Source organism: Capricornis sumatraensis, chromosome 1 (assembly GCF_032405125.1).
Source record: "Capricornis sumatraensis isolate serow.1 chromosome 1, serow.2, whole genome shotgun sequence".
Lineage (NCBI taxonomy): Eukaryota > Metazoa > Chordata > Mammalia > Artiodactyla > Bovidae > Capricornis > Capricornis sumatraensis.
Window position 1 is genome coordinate 6,603,734 of NC_091069.1, and position 25,490 is coordinate 6,629,223.

At 42.5% G+C, this 25,490-nt stretch overlaps 1 protein-coding gene across 5 annotated transcripts in view; it reads left to right on the forward strand.

Moving 5' to 3' along the window:
* The window catches only part of FNBP1 (formin binding protein 1), a 134,476-nt gene that overhangs the window by 43,507 nt on the left and 65,479 nt on the right, over nucleotides 1-25,490 (forward strand). For all 5 annotated transcript variants that reach the window (XM_068988777.1, XM_068988775.1, XM_068988781.1 and 2 more), the window contains exons 2-4: nucleotides 4,687-4,802; nucleotides 16,871-16,927; nucleotides 17,643-17,790. In XM_068988777.1, coding sequence (XP_068844878.1) covers nucleotides 4,687-4,802; nucleotides 16,871-16,927; nucleotides 17,643-17,790 — 321 coding nt within the window. The remainder of the gene's footprint in view (nucleotides 1-4,686; nucleotides 4,803-16,870; nucleotides 16,928-17,642; nucleotides 17,791-25,490) is intronic.

Genomic DNA, 25,490 nt, shown 5'->3' on the forward strand with positions numbered 1-25,490 from the left:
CTTGACTATGACCACATATTTAAAGACTCATCGGATAAGATCAGTAATGATATAGACATGTGTTTCTAAAATAGTTTATATGGAAATGCGTCAACACTTGGAAGATCTGCATAATAAGTGAGATAATATTTTCCAAATGACCAGAGCATAATGCAGTCACTCCCAGGTAAGAGATCCATTCAGAGTGCAGGACAGACCAGCGCATTTTATTGTAACTGGTATGAAAAATTCATTGCATGGTTTCAAATTTCACATTGCAGCCAGCCTTTAAGAAACTACTATTTGTTGAGTTTGGGTATGGTATCCACAATTATCTAGACAGGGCATTGAAATACACCTCTAGTTTCTAACCATTGCATATCTGGGTTAAGTTGTATTTTTTTATATACTTCTACCAAAATAAGGACCCACGACAGACTGAATGTGAAAGAAGATGAGAATCCAGCTGTCTTCGATTAAACCAGACATTAAAGAGATTTGTAGACATGTAAAACAGTGCCATACTTCTAATTTTTTTGGGAGGGAGGGGGTGTTTTTTTGAAGTAAAGTTCCTAAAAATAATATATACATTAGGTAAATTGATATACAACAAATTTATTGTTATCTTTTAAAAATGAATTGATATTTTTTTAAGACTTTCAACTTTTAATTTCTGGTAGAGTAAATATTGATAGCTATAAAGCAGATAAACAGGAACTTGCCTGGTGGTCCAGTGGGTAAGACTCCTCACTCTTGATGCAAGGAGTCTGGGTTTGATCCCCGGTCGGGGAGCTAGATTTCACGTGCCGCAGCAAAAAGGTCCTGTGTGCTGCTGCTAAGACCCAGCACAGCCTCTGTGTGTGTGTATACAAATAAGCACACATACATGCGTATGTAATAAGATGAGCAAAGGCTCTTTGGGGTCTTTAATGAATTTTAAGAGGGGAAAGGAGTCTTCAAAACTGCTGCGATGTGACATCAAACGGGAAAAGGATACATTTTCTCTCTCTCTTTCTCTCCCTCCCACTCTTTAAATCAAGTATAATTCACAGAAAATGGAAAGGACTCATTTTTGATCATGGTACCATCTGCAAAGTAGTAAAGGCTATGTTCAAAAATAACCACCTACAATATTTGTTCACAAAAGAGTCTGTTTAAGATCTGGAGGGTTTTTTTTTTTTTTTTTTTTTTTCCCATTAAGTTTTCCACATTTCCATCAAGAATGTAAGCGGGTTGGTTGGTTTTTCATCTGTTTTGAATTTTCTTGTAGCTGCTGTCAAAAAGTCCATGTTGCGGCCATCCGTGTGGCAGCAACAGTCGAGTCCTGCGTCACTGAGGTGTTGTAATATAGCAGAAAAAAGAACTATGCCATATTCATGAGCAAGTACTAGTTTGTTATTGAGTCAGGTTGTTTTTTTTGTTTGTTATTAAGATCTTCTATCCCATTTGGACACTTATTTTAGTAAGTGCTTTATTATAGCTTGCAGAATGGTCTTGAATAGAGATAACTTTATTGAAAACATATTGTTGGTTTGAGGCCAGTAATTTTTAAGGTAGGCTCAATTCAAGTGTAAATATTTTTTTTAAGTTTTTTGATCTCAAAAGCTATTGCTTTATATTGTACATATTAGTGCTAAAAAGAATTGCAAAATAATATAGTAAGGAAAAGTAGGAAGTTTGGTTGTTAGCAGGACAAGGGTGAAATCTAAGAGCAGATGATCTTAGTAAGTTTTTGAGGAAACATCTATACCTTTAAAAATAGTAAGGCTGGGGACTTCCCTGATGGTCCAGTGGTCGACTCCATGCTTCCAACGCAGGGGGCGTGGGTTTGATCCTTGGTCAGGGAACTAAGATCCCACATGCCCTGTAGCATGGGCGAGAAAAAAAAAGTAAGGCTCTGGTGGTAGAAATTATACAGAAGGAGGGGGTCTCAAATGGGGGGAGGGGTATGAGAAAGAGTTAAATAAATAAGGTCATTGTAAAACTGTATTAACAACGGTTTACTGATTAGCAGAAAGCTTTAAAGTAGCCTTGCTCTGGGAATTCCCTGGTGGTCCAGTGGTTAAGAATCCAGCTTCCAATGCAAGGGACACAGATTTGACCCCTAGTTGGGGAATTAAAATCCCACATGCTGTGGGGTAACTAAGTCCACGAGCCCTGCAACTAGAGAAGCCTTGATGCACCTCGACAAAGACCCAGAGCAGCCAAAATAAAGACTAAAATAAAACAGCCAATTAAAAATAAAAAGAAGCCTTGTTCTGAATAACTAGGAATGATTGCAATCATTACTCGAACTGTTTGTATATTTGTTCTCTCAAGTAGTTTAAAGAGATCTACAGTCTTGTTTACACTTCAAATTTGCCTGACCATCCTTGTCCTTAGAGGTAACATAAATAACCTTGAGCAGTGAAGTCTCAGTTTGTGAAATCTATTATCGGGGACCAGGAATCAATGAAAGTCTTTAATATTGGTCCTTGATTTTTGGTGGCTCAGCTGATAAAGAATCCCCCTGCAGGGAGGGAGACCTGGGTTCAATCCCTGGGTTGGGAAGATCCCCTGGAGAAGAGAAAGGCTACCCACTCCAGTATTCTGGCCTGGAGAAGTCCATGGATGGTACAGTCCATGGGGTCGCAAAGAGTCGGACACAACTGAGTGACTTTCACTTTCACTTTCTTTCACTCGATTTTTTTTTTATGGTAACAGTAAACGTTATTAGATATCGAGATAAACATTTTACAGTGTTAATTTTCAATTAGAAAACATTCTAGTAAAAGAAAACCTGAATTTCCTTTTTTTTTTCCTTTAAATTAATTATCTATTTATTTTTGGTTGTGCCGGGTCTTCGCTGCTCTGCATGGGCTGTATCTAGCTGGGGAGAGTGGGGGCTACTCTGCTTTTGTGCACGAGCTTGTCCTTGCAGTGACTCCTCTTGTTGCAGAGCACAGGTCTAGGCTCACGGGCATCAGTGGCTGCAGCTCACGGGCTCTAGGACCTGGGCTCAGTGGCTGTGGAGCACGGGCTTAGTTGTCCTGCTGGCATGTGGCATCTTCCCAGACCAGGGCTCGAACCCATGTTCCCTGTATTGGCAGGTGGATTCTTATTCACGGTACCCCACCAGGGACGTCCAAGAAAACCTGAATTTCTTACGTTGAGGTTTCTCCAACTGTTTTGTGGGACCGAGTTCTGCTTCATGGAGAAGACAGCCAGAGGGGGCAGCAGTGTGGGGTGAAGTGATTTGTTGAGTTAGGGTTCCATGAAGCAGAACCAAGCAGCCACCCTAGGATTCTGCCCTGCACATCCCTTCCAACTCTCCGTCTAATCTGTCATGAAGGCTAGCTGCGTTTGAACTCAGTGGTGCGAGCCCATAGACTGTAGCCCACCAGGCTCCTCCGTCCATGGAATTCTCCAGGCAAGAGTACTGGAGTGGGTGGCCATTCCCTTCTCCAGGGGACATTCCTGACCCAGGGATTGAACCCAGGTCTTCTGCATTGCAGGCAGATTCTTACCATGTGAACCACCAGGGAAGCCTTTCTGATGGAAGTATAGTTGATACACAGTGTTGTGCCAATCTCTGTGGTATAGCAAAGTGTCTGACTTATACACATATCTATATTCTTTTCTTATAATCTTTTCAATGCGTTTTTAAACATTCTTTTCATTATGATTTATCCCAGGATACTGAATATAATTCCCTGGGCTATACACTAGGTCCTCATTCACGCATTCTAAATGTAACTATTTGCATGCTCGCTGATTGCTTGTTCATGATCTGTAGACGCCTTCCCTCTGCTCCTGGTTTTTTGCCTTTGGATTACTGAACCGTCCCCTGACTTCCAGCTCCTGGTGATGCTAAATGTATCTCTGGCAGTGCCCCTCCATTTGCAAGCCCTTTAGTGGCTCACTGGTGCCCACCAGAGAGTCTGAGCACCTTAACTCGGCATTCAAGGCCTTGGGTGATTCAGCCGGGACGCTCAGGTTCCATCAGCCACTGCCACTCATTCCCTTGCATCCTACCCCCACCTTGGGCTCTAGCAAGACCAGTCCACCTGATTCCTGGTCCTCTCCCTGCCTTTGCATTAGCTGTGGCTGGAATACCTACCGCTCTCACTCTTCCAGACTGCCATTCTCAAGCACTCGGCACGTTGGGGCTATATTTTTATTCTTGGCTCCCCAGCCCCAGTCGCCATTCCTGCCCCACACGGTAGGCTTGACGCATGGGTGAATATTGAATAGAGTCCATTGTGAGTCATTTTATTTGTTTGAAGAAAGTAGTATTTTGTAACTCTTCTCTCTCCCATTTCTTTGCCCCAAATTTCAATGAGCTTATGTTGAAAGTTAACTTGCAAATGACCCTTCAGGTGCTATGAGTGTGGCTGAGTTAACTAGGGAGTGTGTTTCATCTCTCAATTTTTGGTATCTGCAGAAGACACTCTGCTTTGTGCCAATACATTAAATATATCCAAACACCACGTTTCTAAACAGGAATAAGGAACGTGAATGGATGGGTCAGAGTTCAATATCTCAGGCAGTTTTCAAACCAAATTTGGTAATGTTGATTTAAAATTGCTCAACGAAAAAGCACCCAAGTACAATCATGGAAAATGTTAGAACTGCTTTCTACGTACTGATATATTGTTGAGAGAACTGAAGTTATGTTAATCACAGACAAAGATTACAAGCTCTGCCTTTGTTTTTTTTTATTAACAGGATCAATTTGACAACTTAGAAAAACACACACAGTGGGGAATTGATATTCTTGAGAAATACATCAAATTTGTAAAGGAGAGGACAGAGATTGAACTCAGCTATGCAAAACAACTCAGGTAAGTTGATATTGAGAAAGGTTGTTTGTTAACTGCAGAATGAATGTAAGGGTCATTTATACCCTCATTTTATACCATAAATGTGTAAGCCTTTAAATATTGATTTTCCCCTTTCAGGAAAGCTTATATTGCAGTAAAAGCAATTTTTTTTCATATAGAAAATTATTTTTCAGAGCACAGTAAACAGAAAAACCAAGTTATTGCTTTTATGCTCTGTTGCTTAAAAGGTTAGCAGCTGAATTTTGGAGCACCTTTCTTTTTTTCCCAGAAAACTTTATTTGAAACATAACAACAGAGAAGTACACATATCATAAGTGTATGACTCCAGAAATTTTCAGAGTGAATACAATTATGTGATCGGCACCCAAGTCAAGAAACAGAAAATTACCAGCCTCAGCCCCCACTCCCCCAGCCCCTTCTGGTTCACCCCCCTCCCCTGCCCCCGTGGTTGACCACTCTGCTGATCTCCGACCACATGGATTGGTCTGGCATGTTTTTGAAGCTTTGGTGAATGTTATTATTCATCATGCACTGTTTTATTTGGTTTCCTTTGTTCCTCATTACGTCTGTGAGATTCATTCGTTACATGTTGTGGTGCTTTTTATTTTGGTTGATGAGTGTGTCAAAGCTTGTCCAGTCTACTGCCGCTAGGCTATTGCTTGTTTCCAACTTGGGGTATAAAGTACATGCCCAGGAGTGGGATTCCTGGGTCTTAGGCTTTGTGTGTGTTTAGATTTAGCAGATGGAGTCAGTTTTCCAGAGAGCTCGTCTGATTCATGTTCCCTCCAGCAGCAGCTGAGCGGTCCTCAGGCAGCCCTTCTTACAACTCCAAGGACAAAATTATCCAAGAAGTTTGTGTTCTTACATAAAATATTTAAAAGTTGCTGGCAGAACTAAGCTTGAAGTGGCAAGATCTTTAATGATTTCTTGTTTGGTTGGTTTGTGCAGATTGTGAATATCTAGATGACTTTCAATTTAGAGACATTTCATTTTAATCCAGAGACCATCTGGACAAGGTGAATGTCGTGTATCTTTGAAAGAATCATCTTAGAGAGCTCTTGTTGTCATTTAATAAGTGCCTAAGTGGTACGTAAGGTGCACTTCATGGATGATAAGTTTTGTTTCCATTGAGTAGATAAAATACAATATATATTGCTCAATGAAATCATTTTTTATAAAGATTTTTTTATAAATTTACTATTTATTTGCTTAATAGTATAGCTGGGAAAGACTGCAGGCAACAGGAGACAGGGGCGGCAGAAGATGAGATGGTTAGATAGCATCACCGGCTCAATGGACATGAATCTGAGCAAACTGTGGGAGGCAGTGGAGGACAGAGGAGCCTGGCGTGCTGCAGTCCATGGGGTCACAGAGTCGGACATGACATAGCGACGGAGCCGCAGCAACAACAAATTTGTTTAGTGATAAGTATATTATTTAATAATAATTTGATAATTTATTTACTATGAATAAAATCGTCTTTATTTAATTTTGCTGAATAAAACTTAAGTAAAATTAAATTGACTCAATAAGAATTTAATAAATAATCTTATTTTTATAAATAAGTTTTATTGCAGATGAACTTCTGATGCCTTCTGTGCATCAGCCTCATTAGCAGTTGAAAGCTTCATTACTGACAGTGGGCGTGGCGAACGAGCTGCTCCCTGTTGATTATTTAAACATTGCACCGGTGTCTTCTCTGTGGAGATGGGTTGCGCGACAGCTTTAGCCAAAGCGTGCTGCTGCTGCTGCTGCTGCTAGTCTCCCCTAAAGGATTTCCCTGCCTTCCTTGACTTTCTCTCTTGGCGTCATCTCCTCTTTCCTGGAGCCTCGGCCACTGCCTTGTTCTGCTTGGAAGGTTTGTCATCTGATGTCGCGAAGTCTGTCCTCAGCAAGCTTCTCCACCGGTTCTGTGTCAGGACAGAAAGGCGCTGCTTTTGCTGCCCTCTGGGCAGCACCTGTCTCCCGGCCCTTTCTCATCACTCTCTGTGAGCGAGGATTTAGGTAACAAAACTGGAGGCTATTGGAAAAGACTCCCAATTCCAGCAGTAGGTTTGGGGTAACATTTAATAGCTCTCCATTGACCATTTCCTCCTGTTTCGGATCTAGAATAGCAGTGTTACTGCTGTGGCTGTTATCTCTTGGGAAGTCCTTTTCCTGAGATATAAATGTTAACATTTGTTTTACTCCATGCAAAGTGTCTAAATTTGTGCTTATGGGTGTGTGCTTAGTCGGTTAGTCGTGTCCGACTCTTTTCGACCCCATGGACTGTAGCCCACCAGGCTTCTCTGTCCATGGGGATCTCCAGGCAAGAATACTGGAGTGGGTTGCCATGCCCTCCTCCAGGGGATCTTCCCAAGCCAGGGATCGAACCCCAGGTCTCCTACACTGTAGGTGGATTGTTTACCCTCTGAGCCACCAGGAAAGTCCTGTGCTTATGGGAGAAGTTGACAAAAACAGATAATGAGTAATTGAACCTTGCCTTCAAGACAATTACTAGTCCTCTGGAAGTGTCTTCTAATCCTTAAGACTGAGATCTGGCCAGGGCCCTTGGTGCTGAGGAGTAATCAGAGTGTCTTGTTGATCTGCTTTTCCGTTTGCCTGAGTCTTTCACGGCTCTCCTTGCCACAGAGCCCAACATCTCCTTCCTATCTTCACTGCTTGCTTCCCGCTTCCCCGAGAAAATTGAAGCGGTCCAAGGAAAACGTCCTTAGAGTCTCACACTCTGTAACCCACCTGTCCGAATCTGTTCCCATAGCTGATGCTCCTGTCCGAATCCCAGCCCGCCTCTTACACACTGGCCCTTCCCAGAACTCTGTCCCACTAGTTTTTCCTCCATCTCCGTGTTATCAGTGCTTCACTTTCTATTAGATGATGCCCATCTGCACAAAAACGCACCACTGTCTCCTGTCGTTGAGAATCCACAAAGAAAACAAAACTTTTGAGCTCACCCCTCCTCTCCTTATTAAGCTCACCTGTGTGAACTGCTCCTTGGGGGTGCCCGTGACCTTCATCCTGGCCCAGCCAGTTGCCTGTCCTCAGTCCTCACCGTCCTTGACCCCTCAGCAGCTTTGATGGGGTGGATGCTGCCTCCTCGAAACACTTCCCTCACTTGGCATCTGAAACCCCCGTCTCTAGGCTTCCTTCCTGTCTCACCAAAAGCTCTTTGGAAGGCTCTGCTCAGGCTCCCTAGAGGTTCCTTGTCTCCTCCCGCCCCTTCACCCTAATCTGCCCCAGTGCCCAACTCCCGGTCCTCTTTTCTTCTCAGTCTGTGCCCTCCTGGTGATCTTGTCTGTCTCCTGGCTTTCAGGATGGTCTCTGTGGCAACAGACGTGTGTCTCCAAGCTAGACCTCTATCCTGAACTCCAGAAGCAGGTTGCTCAGAATGTCCATTCGGATGTCTAGAAAACATCTCACGTGTAACGTGTCTGAAAAGGCATCTCTCCGCTCAAAATCTGCATCTCTGCAGCCCAGTTCTCCCTCTCCTCACTGCCCCCTCCACTCAAGTTTCCCTCAGAGTAAATCCGAAATCCTTACGCTGTATGTCCTACAAAGCCGACACAAGCGGTCTCCCTCCCTCTGTGACATCTTCTCTCCCTTCGTATCTCTGCTCTAACCATCCCCGCCTCCTTGTTCAATCTTGTACATGCCAGGCCTGTTTTCGCCGCAGGGATGTTACACGGCCGTTCATACAGATCACATAGAGGTTTTATCTCCCAGGATCCACGTGGCCAACTGCCTCACCTCCTTCAAGTCTTTGTTCAAATGTCACCTGCACAGTGAGGGCCTCCTTGCCTCCCTGCTGTACTTTCTGGTTTTCCCAAAGTGCTGATAACTTTCTAATATTAAAGCCTGATGTGGGGGAAGGGTTACTTAGTCACACTGGCCAGGGAAAATCCATAGCTTGAAAACTGACAGACAGCAAGCAAAGGTCTGAGAGTCATTCTTCCAGGCCAAGGAATCAGCAAGTGCAGAGCTCCTACAGTAGAGATAAGTTCGAGGAATGAAAAGTTCCAGCCAGTGTGACTGGAGCATATTCAACAAAGACTTGCTTGAAATACCAGTATGATGTTGAAAAACATCACTTTTGGGGGGAGATATCTGTCGTTTAATTCTTTTCTACATTAGAAGAAAAAAAATGCTAACTTATTTTAGATGTAGAAGATGATAATTAAGGCTTTGGTTTCTGTAGGTCAGTGGTTAACAAACTATTGGCCACCTCTGTGGCCCAATCCATCACTGCCTGGTTTTATAAATAAAGTTTTGTTGGAACACAGGCACATCCATTCATTTATGTATTGTCTGTGGCTGTTTTTGCAAAAAAAAAAAAAAAAGGCAGTGGAACAGTGCAACAGAGACCACATGACCATGACCTGCTTGCAAGTCTGAAATACTTAGTGTCTGGTCCTTTCTAAGCTTGCTTGTGTGTGTGTGTGTATATATGCTTCAATATATAAGTTTGCTGATACCTGCTATAGTTACACTCCATTCAAGGCATGTGTGCATGAGTGCTCAGTCACTTCAGATACGCCTGACTGTTTGCAACCCTATGTACTATAGCCCACCAGGCTCCTTTGTCCATGGAATTCTCCAGGCAAGAATACCGGAGTGGGTTGCCATGCCCTCCTCCAGGGGATCTTCCCGACCCAGGGATCGAACCCATGTCTCCTGTATTGTAAGCAGATTCTTCACTGCTGAGCCACCAGGGAATCCCCTCCATTCAAGGCAGGGTTAAATTCTTAATATAATCTTAAAATATGTTATATGGCCTATGTAAGAGAACCAACTATTGATTGCCCCTTAGCAATTGTTTCTTAAAAAAAAAAAAAAAAACGAAACAAAACAGTGACTTATTTGTTATGACCAGGTAATGAACTCATATGATTGAAACTTCTAATCCTTGCTTCCCTGAAGCTCAGGGTGGCCTTGCCTTTTTGTACCGTGCAGATTATTCTAGGAGTTCATGTTTATCTTTCACAGTTATACAGTGTTGTACTGGATTGGTGGATACCTTGATCGTTTCCAGCTGTTTGCAACTCTGAACAAAGTTTCGATGGATAACTTTGAATGAAACACTTGGACAAACATGTCTAGAGAATAAGTTCCTAAAAGTAGCCCTTTGGTTCTGGTAAAATTTGCCAAGTGGCCTTTCTTGGAAACTGTAACATTATCACCATACCAGAGTGCATGGCACTGCTACCTGCCTTGACCCTCAGTATTTCTTGTTAACCTGTCTTTTTTTAATCTTTGCTGATTTGATAAGTAAAAATTGCTAGATCTGACTAGTAATTTATGTTTTTCTTAGTAAGAATGAGGTTGAATATGTTTTTATGCATTGGAGTCATTTGTACTTTCTTCTTGAGCCATTCTTATCCTGGTTGGTTTTTTTGTTTGTTTTTTGTTTTTTTTTAATTGGAGCCCATTGTAAATAAAAGGAAATTGTCAAAGTCATTTTATAAAATATACTGCATATTGTATATACAAGGTATTGAATTTAAATTTATTTGAACAGTTAGCAAGATATTCAAGTGAAACTTGAAGGATTTACCAAGCTTGAAATATTAAATTCTTATAAGATTTAGCAAAAAAAAAAAAAAAAGCAGGTTGTCATTACTGTTTGGTGGGGTCTTTTTGTGTGTGTTTTTGTTGTTATTTGTTTTGTTTTTAACTCATGTTGTAATTTTAAACAGGCTCAGTTGACTCACTGCTAGGAAAGATAAAGGAAAGAGTATTTATGTCTTTTACTTCCTCTCCTAGTTGAGTTATGTAACTTGGTTTATAAAATGAGTCTCACAGTTAGTTTGCCTTAATTACAGATACATGTTCATCAGCATTCCCTCTACCCACAGCCTCTCCCCTTGTTTGTTGGCATCAAGAAAAACAGGGATATTTTACCCTTGATGGGAATTTTTGGCATGCTCCTTGAGTTCTTTCTTGTTTGAGAATACCACTCTACAGTCATCCCTCAGTGTCTGCAAACATTGGTTCCAGAAACCACCTCCTCAGATACAGAGATTTGAAGATGCTCAAGTTGCTTTATATAACAAGGCATAGTATCTGTGTATAGCCTACACACATCCTTCCAAATATTTAAATCATCTCTAGATTCCTTATAATACCTCATACAATGTAAACAGTGTGTCAACTGTTGCCAGCATGAAGCAGATTCAAATTTTGCTTTGGGGAACCTTCTGGAATCCCCCACCCCAATATTTTTCATCTGTAGTTCATTGACACCATGGATGTGGACCCCAAAGATAGTGGAGGATAGACTGCACCTAACAACAACGTGACTTAGATTATTCTCTGGTCATTCTTTCTCTCCAAACTTTGTTGCTACATTATCTTCTGGTGGAAAAGGCTGCTGCTGCTGCGGCTGCTGCTGCTGCTGCTGCTAAGTCGCTTCAGTTGTGTCCGACTCTGTGCGACCCCAAAGACGGCAGCCCACCAGGCTCCACCGTCCCTGGGATTCTCCAAGCAAGGACACTGGAGTGGGTTGCCATTTCCTTCTCCAGTGCATGAAAGTGAAAAGTGAAAGTGAAGTTGCTCGGTTGTGTCTGACTCTCAGTGACCCTATGGACTGCAGCCCACCAGGCTCCTCCGTCCATGGGATATTCCAGGCAAGAGTACTGGAGTGGGGTGCCATTGCCTTCTCCGATGGAAAAGTCTAGGGGCAGCCAAATATTTATTCTTTGTAGGTGGCTCCCTTTTTTGACTCTACGAAGAACCTTTTTGTGCCACTTAGCAGTTTGGTAACTTTTCCAAGCAAGGCTTTGTGGTTGACCCCTCTTTATCAATTTTCTTTACAGCGCTTTCAATTGCAAAGTCAGCTGTTTGTTTCATGCCCTTATATATTTTCTTCCAAATTGGGTCTTTCTCTCTCATTTTCTTCCTCCCTTGTCTTCTGTATTACATTGCATCTTTTCGCCTTGCTTATATTTAATGCAGGCAGTTTGGTGAAGTGCTTAAAAGGGACAGATTCTAGAGCAGCGGTCCCCAACCTTTCTGGCACACCGGTTTTGTGGAAGAGAGGTTTTCCACGGGCTGGGGTGGGGGAGGGACGGTCTCGGGTGTTCAAGTGCATTGTAGTTACTGTGCACTTTGTTTCAATTATCATTACATCAGCTCCACCTTGGATCACCAGGCATCAGATCCCGGAGGTGGGGGACCCCACCCTAGAGTCTTAGTGTCCGGAATGTTCTTCCACTTAACAGTAATAATGATTTGGGGCAGATTCCTCTATGTGCTTTGTCTTTTTTCATCTGTAATATGTGAGTAGTAAGGATGATGATCTTTCCTGCCTTCCAAGGTGGTTGAGGGGTCTTAATGAGATAAAGCATGTGCATGGCTTAGGCTACCAAGGGAGGAGACAGGAGAACAAGTCCCAGATCAGCCTCCTGGAAGGCGAGGGGCATGGGATATTTCTTAAAGAAGCAGGGCGGTGGTTGGCCTTAGGTGTGGAGAAAGATGAGTGCAGGTAGGATGAGGTCATTCGCTTTCTGTGCAGGTGTACCTGAGTTGCTTGCTTCTTTGTGGGATGCATGTTCCAAAATGGAAGTGCTTAGCATGATCTGAGGGTGGAGTTTCTGACCCTCTGCCATCAAAAGGCCATTCACTGGACACCTGTGCAGCTCCAGTTTTAGGTGGGGCTTCCCTGATGGCTCAGATGGTAAAGAATCTACCTTCAATGCAGGAGACCTGGGTTCGATCCCTGGGTCAGGAAGATCCCCTGGAGAAGAGTATGGCTACCCACTCCAGCATTCTTGCCTGAAGAATTCCATGGTCAGAGGAGTTTGGCGAATTACAGTCCATGGGGTCTCAAAGAATCATACATGACTGAGCAACTAAGACACAAAACCAGTGTTAGTTGGCTTAAACTTGAGCTCAACACAGCTGATTCCAGGTTCCTGGAAAACAACCCAGGCAAACATCTTACTGTTTCAGCTGCGTAATGCTTAGAAGACAAGCAAGGCTTTTGTAGCAAGAAAGCAAGCTTGAATGGTGAAGGCAGGGTACAAGCAGAGGGGTTTTTAACAAACTGGAAGGCAAGCTCAAGAATTTGTGTTAATCGCCAGTTTCGGTTAACCCCATGGGGCGCCTGACTTTGTACCTCTAGTCTTTGAGACTCTGAGTTTCATTGTCTCTTCTGAAAGTTTGCTAGTGTTTCTGTTTTGACATTCACTCCATTAGGTCATAAGCATTCACTCCTGTTCCTTGGGAATCCTTAGATTTGGGGTGATCTCCTCCAGGCGTTCGGCTTGCGGCCCTGGGAAGTGGAAGCCCAGGCGGCCAGCCCGGCCCCTGCCAGGCCCTGGAATCGGGTGCTCAGCCTGCCTGTCCCCCTCCCAGAGAGTTTCTGTCTCTGTCCCTGAGTGCCGGCTCACCCCTCATCTAACTTCTGTCTGAATCGATTTTCAGTCAGTCCATGTTCCGTGGACTTCTTTCCCTTCCAGTGACTGTGAGGGAGGGGTCAAACATCTGTTGTACACTGTTCTAGAACCTTCCATCCCTCACATGGGTCACCACTTCTCAAAGTGTGTAGACTGAGGTTATGTGCCCTTCTTCATTGGTTTATTTTCTGCTCTGGAAAATTTCCGGCCTTTTATTTCACCTCTTGTTGGAAAAAAGCGCAATTCTCTAATGAGATTTTATTTTGCCATCTTTATCTGGAAATCTGCAGTGAGCTTTTAAAAGTATAAAAGAAAGATAGACAAAAAAAAATCTCCTGGGTCCAGCCCTAGACCCTCCAGATCTGAAATGGAGCCTAAGCATCTCCTTTTTTAAAACCTCCTGGCAGCTCTTAGGAACAACCAAATTTAAGTCTAGTATTTTTATTAAAAGATGTGTATTTTCCTCCTACCTTTTAATTAGCCTATCTGAAGAGCAAATATATCAAACACTTATTTCTCAGAAAGATCTCATAAATTTAAAGTTGCTTTTGGTGGTTTATTGCTTGCTTATTTTTAAAATAACTTCATACACATAGGGCAAGAAAACCCATCTCGAGAGAATGGAAAGGCAATTGCTGTCTTTTTCTTCTTTCGTAGTGGTCCCTGACAGAAGTATCTTTGGATCTGAAATTCTCTTCTAGACCTCTTAAGGTTTTAGTTTTCTGTTAGCATTTATAGAGTGAATTATTCACTGATGCTTTTAAGAAGCATTTGAATGCTATATCTGTTTAAAACTGTCAAAGTAATACTCATGCACAGAAAGACCATCTTTACTGGAGATCACCCACAACAGGTCTTTAATCCTGTTTCGGATTTGACTGGGAAAACGGAACTATAAAAAGTGCTGGTTTCTCCTGGATCTCTTCAAGCTCTGCTTCCTTCAATTAGGTATAAAATTTGAACTATTTTTATGGCTAAGGACTGGAAGCTAAAAAGAAAGTGTGGGTTTAAATAAACCTCTAAAATAACAGTTTTGAATGGATTTTTATATAAGGTGTGAATTTAGAAGTAGCATTTTTCCATTTGTAGTTTATGGTTAGTGGAAGAGATGGTCATTATTTAAAACCATGCACTAAAAATGTCCGATGAAACTTCTAGGCTTTTCAATACTGCAGATCACATATATGCTACTTTAAATATATTTGCAAAAGAATCTATTGATTATCTAGTCATCTGCTCTCCATGGCTCCCCTTTTAATATTCCTGGTACATGTAAGTTGGAGCTACTGTTCTTGTTAAATCGTTTTTTTGGCTGCACTGGGTCTTCACTGTGGTATAGGAGCTTAGTTGCTCCAAGGCACATGGGATATTAGTTCCCCAACCAGGGATCAAACCCACGTCTCCTGTATTGGAAGGCAGATTCTTAATCACGGGACCACCAGGGAAGTCCCCACATCTTTAAAGATGAAATGTGTAGACCAACTCAAAGAGTTCCACTGTGTTTTTGATATGCAAGATTTCTCTTGTCTGCATTATTGTTTTTCTCTAAAGTACTTGCTTTAGATATTTAATATTTAGGAAATATTGCTTCTTCACAGTCTTTTGAATCTAAATCTACCAGATGATCTTTGCTGTCAGAGTTATCAGTAGAGAAAACACCATGTAGTTGAAGCACAGCTCATGTGATAGCAACCTCCAAGTCAGTACATTTTTCTTTTATCAGTTTATCTACTTAAAAACTTTGAATTGTTATGTACTGCCTTTTTTAAGTAATTGCAGCAATCACTATTCTATTGGGTGATGTATATTCCCTTGGAATTTCGAAACTTTACGGGGCAAGAGAGGTCATTACACACCCCTGCCTCAGGGTTAGAGATGAGGAACTGGAAGCACAGACTTGCCCACTGATTCGCTCAAGGTCACACCATCCAGACCCATGGTCTCTGGATTCCCAGAGCAATGTCCTTCTTACTGAAGTCCTCTGCCTCTCATGTTATCTAGTAACACCTATTGGAGACGAACTCACGTTTCACTCTGTCTGTAAAATGTACCATGATCAAAATTGCAAATTTACTATTGTATACTTCTCTAGGCACATCTGTAGATTCAGGGGAAATGAAAGAAATTAAATGTGAAATAGTGAAAGTAGCTACTACGAAAGAGGAATAGCAATAGGGAATAAAAAGAGAAGTGAATAGTGAAATGGTATCATATGGAGAGTCTCACTGTGGACCACTAGTCACCTCCTAGGACTGTTCTTTCTCCTCCCCTTCTTCTTTTTGTAAAAATTGAAGTTGGTTTACAATGTTGTATTCATTTCTGCTGTACAGCAAAGTGACTCATTTATACATACACTTACCGAGTCACTTCTTTTTCATATTTTCTCCCCTTATGGTTTATCCTGGGACATTGAATATAGTTTCCTGTGCTATTCAGTAGGACCCTATTGTCCATTCATTCTACAGGTAATCATTTGCATCTACTAATCCCAAACACTCAGTCCTTCCCTCCCCCAGCCCCTCCCCCTCGGCAACCACAAATCTCTTCTCTGTATCTGTGAGTCTGTTTGTGTTTCATAGCCAGGTTCCTCGGTGCCGAACTTTGGGATTTGTCTTTCTCTTTCTGACTTACTTCACTTAGTGTGATAGTCTCTAGGCCCAACCATGTTGCTGCAGATTGCATTGTTTCGTGCTTTTTATGACTGCATAGTATTCCCGTGTACATATGTCACCACTCCTTCTTTATCTATGGCTGTTCTTCTAACTACGGAAGCCAAAATAGGACCCAAGAGAAATCAATCCCTGGAGCCATTAGTGAATTTTCTTTCTTCAAGATCACTCTTCGTTTTTATGTAAATTTAAGCATGCAGAATGTAGCTGCTGCTAAGTCACTTCAGTCGTGTCCGACTCTGTGCGATCCCGTAGACGGCAGCCCACCAGGCTTCCCCGTCCCCGGGATTCTCCGGGCAAGAACACTGGAGTGGGTTGCCATTTCCTTCTCCAGCAGAATGTAGAGGGGAGTATTTGGATTCTTGACCTGGAGGTGGGATTAGGAAGAGAGATTAGAGCAATTTTGGCTAATCTGAGTGTGTTCAGTGTGAGCCTGCTACACAGGTTAAAATTTCTCCTAGTTAAATGTCTTAGCATAAACATCCCTCCAAATATCGTTTCTACTTCCTTTAAGGAGACTTATTCACACAAGTGGTTTTCATTAACTCTTTGAAAGAGAAGCCACAGAGCCTTGAAAACATGCCCTTTGAATTTTAATTTTAAACATTCGGACCCAGTCCGTATGTTTGCCTTGGATTTAAAGCAATAATGCTTGACTGAGGATGAGTATACGGGATGGTGACCTGGTAAGAAAAACTACCCCAGCTCAGTGCTGTAAATAAAAGCCACTGCATAGAAACCCAGGGTCTGCCCTCTCTAGTTAAATAATGTCAGGTCTTAACATCCAGGTAAGTGACCAACTGGTGACCGTGTCTATTCATATTTGCTCTATCTTTCTCTAAAAGATTCACACCTACGCAAGTCTTTCGCATTGAAAGATGGAAGGAAATAAATGGTTCAGCTGTGAACATTTTGTGACTTTTTAACTTGTAAACAAAAACGCTATCTTTTGTCTCTGATTTCTCAGTTATCTTCTGTATAAGGTGATATGTCTGCCTTTTTGTTTCAGGAATCTTTCAAAGAAATACCAACCTAAAAAGAACTCGAAAGAGGAAGAGGAATACAGGTGTGTCTATCATTGATTGTTACGTGGCAGTATGTATATGTCCTTGGGATGATTATGAAGGCAATCTACATATATTCTGTAGATGTAGTGTATCTACGAAAACAAATTGCATTCCTCATTCATATTTGTGTCAATTTTTAAATGGGGGGAAAGACAATGAAAACTTACTCAACTAACTTTTCTTAAAGAGGCACTAGACCTTTTCCAGATTGTTTCAATTAAGGTAATTAGGAAAAGCTTAATACAGGAAGTGTGTATAAGCAAATACAGGAAGTGTGAATGGACTGTGCACTCTACTTCTTGGTAATATCAGGCATCTCATTCATCCAGGAAATACGTCCGTTTCAGACAGCAGTTAAGACATCTTAACATGAATAGCCCAAAATTATCACCTCTAATTTAGATCTAAATATCCATGACATTCGTACATATAGTAGGTGTATGTATTTTGGGTTTTACCTGGGCTAGTGACAAAGCCAAATATTGCCTGATATAGAGCAATTTGGCTTCTCAAAATGAAAACTGTTTCGGTTGTAATTAATTATGTGCCATTTTGATGAGAACACCCTGATGTGTAATGAATCTGTCAAGACCCTGTGGGAGCTGGAGGCATATTACCCTGATAGTAATGTTAATTACTCTTTCGCTGGCGGGAAACCACGTGAGAGAGGATGTGCCCTGTTTGAAAAGGAGTGGTGTGTGTTCTGTTCTGTAGGTACACGGCTTGCAAAGCCTTCCTTGCCACCCTGAATGAAATGAATGATTATGCTGGGCAGCATGAAGTCATCTCCGAGAATATGACTTCTCAGATCATTGCGGAGTTAGTGCGCTACGTCCAGGAGCTGAAGCAGGAGAGGAAATCGGTAACTAAAATTTGTTTTTCTTCCTAAGAGGTGGAGCAAAGATGATGGGACTGTCCCTCGAAGTTTTTGTTTGTTTTTATGGTTTCCTGTACTATACAGTAAATCCTTGTTGCTTATCTATTTTATTTATTTTTTGACCATGCCTCTAGGCATGTGGGATCTTAGTTCCCCAATCAGGAATCAAACCTGTGTCTCCTGCATTGGAAGTGCGGAGTCTTAACCACTGGGCCGCCAGGCAAGTCCCTCCCGAGAAGTTTCAAAGTTAAATGAAATCATATGAGACGGTGGGTCTTAAATTGCTACCTTTGAGAAGCATATAAAAATTACAGACCCGATTCCTAGAAAGTGTTTACAGGTCTTTACGTACGATTTCAAGGGTCCATTATATACTCTGCAACTCATCTGTGGGCCTCAGAATACTAACCTCTTATGATGAATTTAAATATATTTGAGGCTCTGGGACATACAAGAGTAAGCAAGGTAATATGGTGTCTGCTGTGTGGAATAAATTGTATTAAAATAAATCCTTATAAGGAGTTCAAAAGAGCCAGAAAGATGGCCTCAGCCATCTTTCAGACACTCTGTTCCCTGGCTCATTCATTATCATCTAATAAAGGGCCTTTTTGTTCCTCTCATCACCATTACAGTCTTTCCATGACTTTTATTGTTAACAAAAGGGAAAAATGTACCCTCGAGTAAAATATATTCATAGTCAAGATTTTGACCGAAGAGATTTATCATTAAGCCATGGTCTGTATCACTGTACTTGGATTGCCTGTGAGGCACTTAATAATTTGTTGTAATAAAATACCAAAGTTGGCCAGTGACATGCTTTTCTCACGCAAAGAGTCGGCTCATTGGAAAAGACCCTGATGCTGGGAAAGATTGAAGGCCACAGGAGAAGGGGCTGGCAGAGGATGAGATGGTTGGATAGCATCACTGACTCAGTGTACATGAATTTGAGCAAACTCTGGGAGATAGTGAAGGACGGACGGAGGAGCCTGGCATGCTGCGGTCTGTAGGGTCACAGTTGGACACAACTGAGAAGCTGAACAACAACGACAAAATGCTTTTCTGTATACGTTTGAGGCCTTCTCTGAGTGCTCTGGAGATATATGAGCCAATAAGACTGATAGAGTTTTTGCTGAAATGGAGGAGACATTAAATAATTATGACCAAAATAATTATTTAATTGCAATTGTGATAGTCTCCACAAAGTACAAATGTATATATACAAACGAACATATAATGGGAACACCTGACATGCTCATGCGCCATATCAGGCGAAAGTTCCCCAGAGGGCCTGAGGGACAAGTAGGCGTCACCTGGGACAGAAATTCAGGAGAGAGAACAGCCGTGCAAAGGCCCTGAGGCAGGAAGGTGTTTGGAACAAAGTTAATAAGTTGAGATGAGGTTTTTGTCTGTTCACATTAGAGCAGTGGTTCCCAAGAGGGCACAGCTTTTTCTACCCACCCCAGCAAATATTTGTCAACGTCTGGAGATGTTTTTGGTTGTTTGGGTTATTATAGCTGGGGGTGGGGGTTGCTGCTGGCATCTAGTGGGTAGAACCCAGAAGTGCTGTTAACATCCCATAATGCACAGGACAAGCCTCCATGACAAAGAATTACCTGACCCAAAATGTCCATCTTGACTGAGAAGCCTTGCGCCAGAGCTGCAGTAGGGTGACAGGCTCTATAGACTGTTCACGAAAGGGGAACTTTTATATGACGGCCAGGAAGCAGCGAAACAGAATACTACGGTTTGGAATGAAGCAGAATCCCTCATACAGTCATAAGATAAACACAGTGACTCTGGCTGCGATGTTGGACTGCTTCCCTGGGTCCAGAATCTCCCTCGACCCCACAAAGTCCGTGTTAAACACCTTCTTCTTATTTGTTCCTTTGGTCAGTGCCTTGTGTCTCTTACTGACTTTCCTTCACTCTTACAGGTTAGCATTTTAGCCAACGCTCTTAAGTTAAAAACTCCGTATATTTACCTCAGAGGGAAATATTCATTCTCTTTTCTGGAGTGAATCGTGAAATGTGAAGTCCACGTGACTTGGCCTCCTGTTGCTTTTTTAAATGCCTCCCCTCCAACCACATGGCCTCCTGGCTGCTCCTCACCCATGCCCCCTGCGATCCTGGCCCGGGGCCTTTGCACTGCGTTTTCTTGCCTTGGTAAAACTTTTCCCTAGGTATCTGCAGAGCTCACTTCCCGACTTCTTCCTCAGGAATGTCAACTTCTCATTCAGGTCTGTCTTATTTATCTTATTTAAGACTATAGAGACTTTCCTGGTGGTCCAATGGCTAAGACTCTGCACCCCCAGTGCATCGGCCCAGGTTCCATCCGAGTCAGGCACTAGAGCTCATGTGCCGCAGTTAAGCTGCTGTGCTACAACTAAAGATCCCGCGTGCCACAGCTAAGACCCAGCACGCTAAACAAATAAATAGTTTTTAAAAGTTACAAGGTCCTCCCACCTTCTCCACCTCATTTACGCTACTTCCCCCTAATTAATTTATTTATTTTTCTTTAGCTGCTGTTGTTCAGTCACTTAACTTGCTGTACTAAAGCAAAGCTGAGATAGATTCTCATGTTTGCATTTTCATGTAAATAACATTATGTTGTTGTTGTTGTTGCTGTCCAGTCACTAAGTCGTGTCCGGCTCTTTGCAGCCCCATGGACTGCAGCACACCAGGCTTCCCTGTCCCTCACTGTCTCCCAGAGTTTGCTCAAACTCATGTCCGTTGAGTTGGCAAGCTCCACAAGGACAAGACATTTCTTGTCTCAGCCCCTGAAAGAGTGACGAGTGTCGGGCTTTCGATCAGTACTCTTGGAGTGAAAGAAAGAATTGAGAAGCAGAAGCAGCCGTCTTCAACATAGCTTAGTTCTCAGTTAGACTTTACTAGCTGGGGATCCTGTATCTCTGTGCTGTGTTATGGCTACATCCTTTTGTTTAATTTCCTCTCTGTTAATCATACGTCTTTTTTAAATGTGTCATATCTGTACTTTGCATTCTTTTCCTTCTTTAATCAAAAAATTATAGTAATTTAATGAGTAAATGATAGGTAGTACAGACACACATTAAATGATATCTTGCAATACATGGCATTCCTTTTATTTTAGGGAGAATTACATCTCTCTGAGTCAGATGTTCTGTTGGGAGGAGATGTAAACAACGTACTCTCTTAAAGCCTTTTGTAATTCTATTCAGATGAAAATTTACGAAACTGTGAAACTTTTTAAAGTTCTAGAAAGAATATCAGTAAATACAGGTACATTTCCGGTGTTTTAATATAATGATTTATGAACTTATTTTTTGCTTTATTACATGGTGATAGTTACCATTATTTAGAATGCAGGATATGGCAGTATGTTGATGTTCTAATATCGAACATTATTTTGATAATATTGGATATTTAACCATTTGGCCTCAAGTGTTTGTTTTTATAGGTGATAATAACTGATGAGGAGGAAGGGCGGGCTGTTATACATTTTGCTCATTGTCTGACTTACGTTTTGCCCCCAGCCAGCCCGCCTCTCTGGGCAGTGGTTGTTCACATACATGCTCTTATTCCCGCTGAGTTTATTTTCTTGAACTTACATCCAAGGATGCCAGATTGACGGGTATGAAGGTCTCCGCAGCATAGAAAGGGCTGTAGAAAGGGCTCCTTGGGATCCTCTTGTACTAAGCAGCCTTTCTCCTTGTGACCTTTCACTTTTGGTTACCCTGGCTTTTCTTAGTAAGTGATCTAATTTTCTTAAGGATGATTCTCAAAACCACAGTGGATTGCTATTGCTTCCACTTTCTGGTGATGGTAATTATCAGCAGAAGGACCCCAAGAGAGCTAGAGACCAAATCCACCTCTTCTGGGGTCAAATCCAGTTGCCACTTCGCTGCGGCACTGTGAAGGGCTGCCAGTGAACTTCAGATCTTCCTGGGAGGAGAGGAGAGCCTGAATCAGAAGTATGTCCGGAGAGCCTCAGCTCCCGGGGGTCGGGGAGGCGAGAAAGGGACCCAGGGTCTGCAGTCAACAAACCCGCTTAGGTCTCCAACAGCCCCACTAGCTAGGAAACAGTCAGGATGTAAAACTCTCTGAGCAACCTAGTTCTGAATCTGTGACTGAGGCTGATGGTAATAAACCACCTTCCAGAGTTGCAGGGAGGGTCACAACAAGACAGGTACCAACCGCCTAGTACTCTTGCCTGGAAAATCCCATGGACGAAGGAGCCTGGTGGGCTGCAGTCCATGGGGTTGCGAAGAGTCAGACACGACTGAGCAACTTCACTTTCACTTTTTTACTTTCATGCATTGGAGAAGGAAATGGCAACCCACTCCAGTGTTCTTGCCTGGAGAATTCCAGGGACGGGGGAGCCTTGTGGACTGCCGTCTCTGGAGTCACCCAGAGTCGGACACGACTGAAGTGACTTAGCAGCAGCAGCACCTCACTGGTATTGATGTGTAGGCACTGCATATCCAGAACCTCCCATCAGGTCCTGCTTCTCAATACAAAATCTCCTTCCTACCCCAGAGGAAAGGTTTGATCAGGGTTTATTACAGAAAGCAGGAGCATCTACAGGTCTCTTTATGACCATGTGTCATAATAGTATTGTCCGGTGCATTTAAAAGGACCTTTCTAAAAACGTTGACTTGGCGGATGGCATTGAAAACAAGCTGCTTTTAAATTTTTAGGTCAAGCTATTGTTTCTTGTGGCTGACTAGAAATACTGTCCTGCTGAAGTACCATTCTTAACTGTCAGCCCTAACACCTTCTGAGCCACTTAATATAGTGGTGAGTTCCTCCCTGCCCAAAGAGACAGTTTAGAATTTACAGGATTACTGCTGGATCTTATTACTCCCAATAGAGAGTGTTTCCAGGTTCAGTTCCAATAGCAGTAGAAAATCATTTTTCATCTAGATTTTTCTATGTTCAAGCACATTAATCTCTAACAAGGTGAGAAATGGCTCACTATGCAAAAGATGAGGTTTCCTTCCTGCCTTGGGTTCGCTCCCTGAGTTGGGAAGATCCCCTGGAGAAGGGCACAGCAGCCCACTCCAGTATTCTTGCCTGGAGAATCCCGTGGACAGAGAAGCCTGGCAGGTGGCAATCCATAGAGTCACACGGAGCTGGACACGGCTGAGGCAACAGCACGCACTCTGGCAGTGTGAGAGATGAAAGCAGAGGGAGATAGGCACATTCTCCTTGCCTCTGGGGCCATGGTGTGCTCACAAGTGAGTTGTCTAATCTTGAGCAAAATCTTGAAGTCTTAAATGTATAACCGATTCACTGTGCTGTAGAGCAGAAACTAGGATCCCACATGCCGAGTGGCCAAAACAAAATTTTTTTTAATTAAAAAAGTTGAAAGTTTCAAAAAATTAATTAAAAAAAATCTCCAACTGTAAGAGAGAATGATGCTCACTGTTCATGTTTTTAGGGGGAAAGATGATTGTTTTTAAATTTATTTCATTTTTTAAATTGAAGCATGGTTGATTTACAATCTTGCTCCAATCTCTGTTGTACAACAAAGTGACTCAGTTACGCACATACAGACATTCCTTTAAAATATTCTTTTCCATGATAGTTTACCCCTGGAGACTGGCTGTAGTTCCCTGTGCTGCGCAGCAGGCCCTTGTTGTTTATCCATTCTAAATGTAACAGTTTGCATCTACCAACCCCCAAATCCCAGACCATCCCTCTCCCTCCCCTGCTCCCTGTCGGCAACCACAAGTCTTACTTCCGTGTCTCTGAGTCTGTTTCTGTTTTGAGGATAAGTTCGCTTGTGCCATATTTTACATTCAACATAGAAGTCATACCATATGGTGTCTCTGGGCCCATCCGTATTGCTGCGAATGGCATTATTTTGTTCCTTTTTATGGCTGAGTAGTATTCCATTGTATATATGTAGCACATCTTCCCTATCTATTGTTCTGTTGATGGGCATTTAAGCTCCCGTGTCTCGGCTCTTGTGAATAGTGCTACTGTGAACACTGGGGTACAGGTATCTTTTTGAATTCTAGTGTTGTCTGGCTATATGCCCCAAAGTGAAATTGCAGGATCTTATGTGCTGTGCTGTGCTTAGTCATTCAGCCATGTCCGACTCTTTGAGACCTCATGGACTACAGCCTACCAGGCTCCTCTGTCCACGGAGATTCTCCAGGCTAGAATACTGGAGTGAGTTGCCATGCCCTCTTCCAGGGGATCTTTCCAACCCAGAGGTTGAACCCAGGTCTCCCACGTTGCCGGCAGATTCTTTACCATCTGAGCCACCAGGGAAGCCCCGGGTTCATATGACAACTCTATTTTTAGATTTTTGAGGAACCTCCATACTGTTCTCCATGATGGTTGCACCAACTTACATTCCCATCAGCAGTGTAGGAGGGTTCCCTTTTCTCCCTACCCTCTCTTTCATTGGTTATTTGTAGACTTGAGGAAATACAACTTTTATGCAGCAGTTTCCACACGTGCTCTGTTCTGTAGGGAGCTCGCTCAGCTAGTGTTATGAATAACCAGTGTCTGTCCTGATATACAAAAGTGTGTTTGCTTATTCTGATGAAAATGTGTTGATTTTGTGAAAGGAAATTCTTTAAAAGAGAGCCTTGACTTGCCATTTGCAAGAGCACAGCCATTTAGGTTCTTTCCTGCCTGGTGTTTGAGCCAGCAGCAGTCCTCATTAGGGACCACCAACACTTCTGGAAGCCTGAGAGGGGCAGGGGCTCTTAATTTCTTCACCTAATGGGCTCCACTTAAGGCAACTGTATTTTTGGCAAGATGCTTAATGGAATTAGTAGCCTGCCCTTGGGGTGAGTATAAGTCAAAATATACTGTGACCGTTTCCTTTGCTTCGCATTCAGTCTTTTATTCTCAAAGATAAATGAACACATCTGATTTTGTGCCAGTGTCTGGGATTCACTGGTGTTCAGTGATCATGGGTAGAAATAACTGGGGAAATCAACAGTTCTTTCTAAGGCAGCATGGTGAATTTTAATATGTAAAATCTGGAAGTTTTATACTGGCTTGCTTTTCATGAGGGAGTATTCAGTCATGTCTGACTCTTTACAGCCCCACAGACTGTAGCCCACCAGGTTCCTCTGTCCATGAGATTTTCCGGGCAAGAATAGTGGAGTAAGTTGCCATTTCCCCCTCCAGGGGATCTTCCTGACCCAGGGATCAAACCTGTATCTCTTGCACTGCAGGCAGATTCTTTATCTCTGGGCTATCAGGAAGCTTGGGCTGGTTTTTCTAGATTTTTACAAATTTACAGTGAGAGCAATACTCATTATCTCTGTAAGCTGACCACATGCAATGAAAACTTCGATTTCTTTTATTTATTCTTTCTTTTTGGGTAGAGTGACTGTGATTCGTTTATTAGCTGCCAAAATTTTACAAAAACTCTGAATTAAAGAACAAAAACTCAAAATCCTTGTCAATCAAAATCCTCATTTTTGTAAGTTTCCTTCTGTGTATATGCTCACTCAGTTTTGTCCAACTCTTTCAGTCCATGAGGTCATTCTTTGTGACCCCATAGACTGTATCCCACCAGGCTCCTCTGTCCATGGGGTTTTCCAGGCAAGAATACTAGAATGGGTTGCCATTTTCTTCTCCAGGGGATCTTCCCAACCCAGGGATTGAACCCGAATCTCTTGCATCTCCTACCTTGGCAGGCAGATTCTTTACCAATAGTGCCACCTGGGAAGTCCTGAA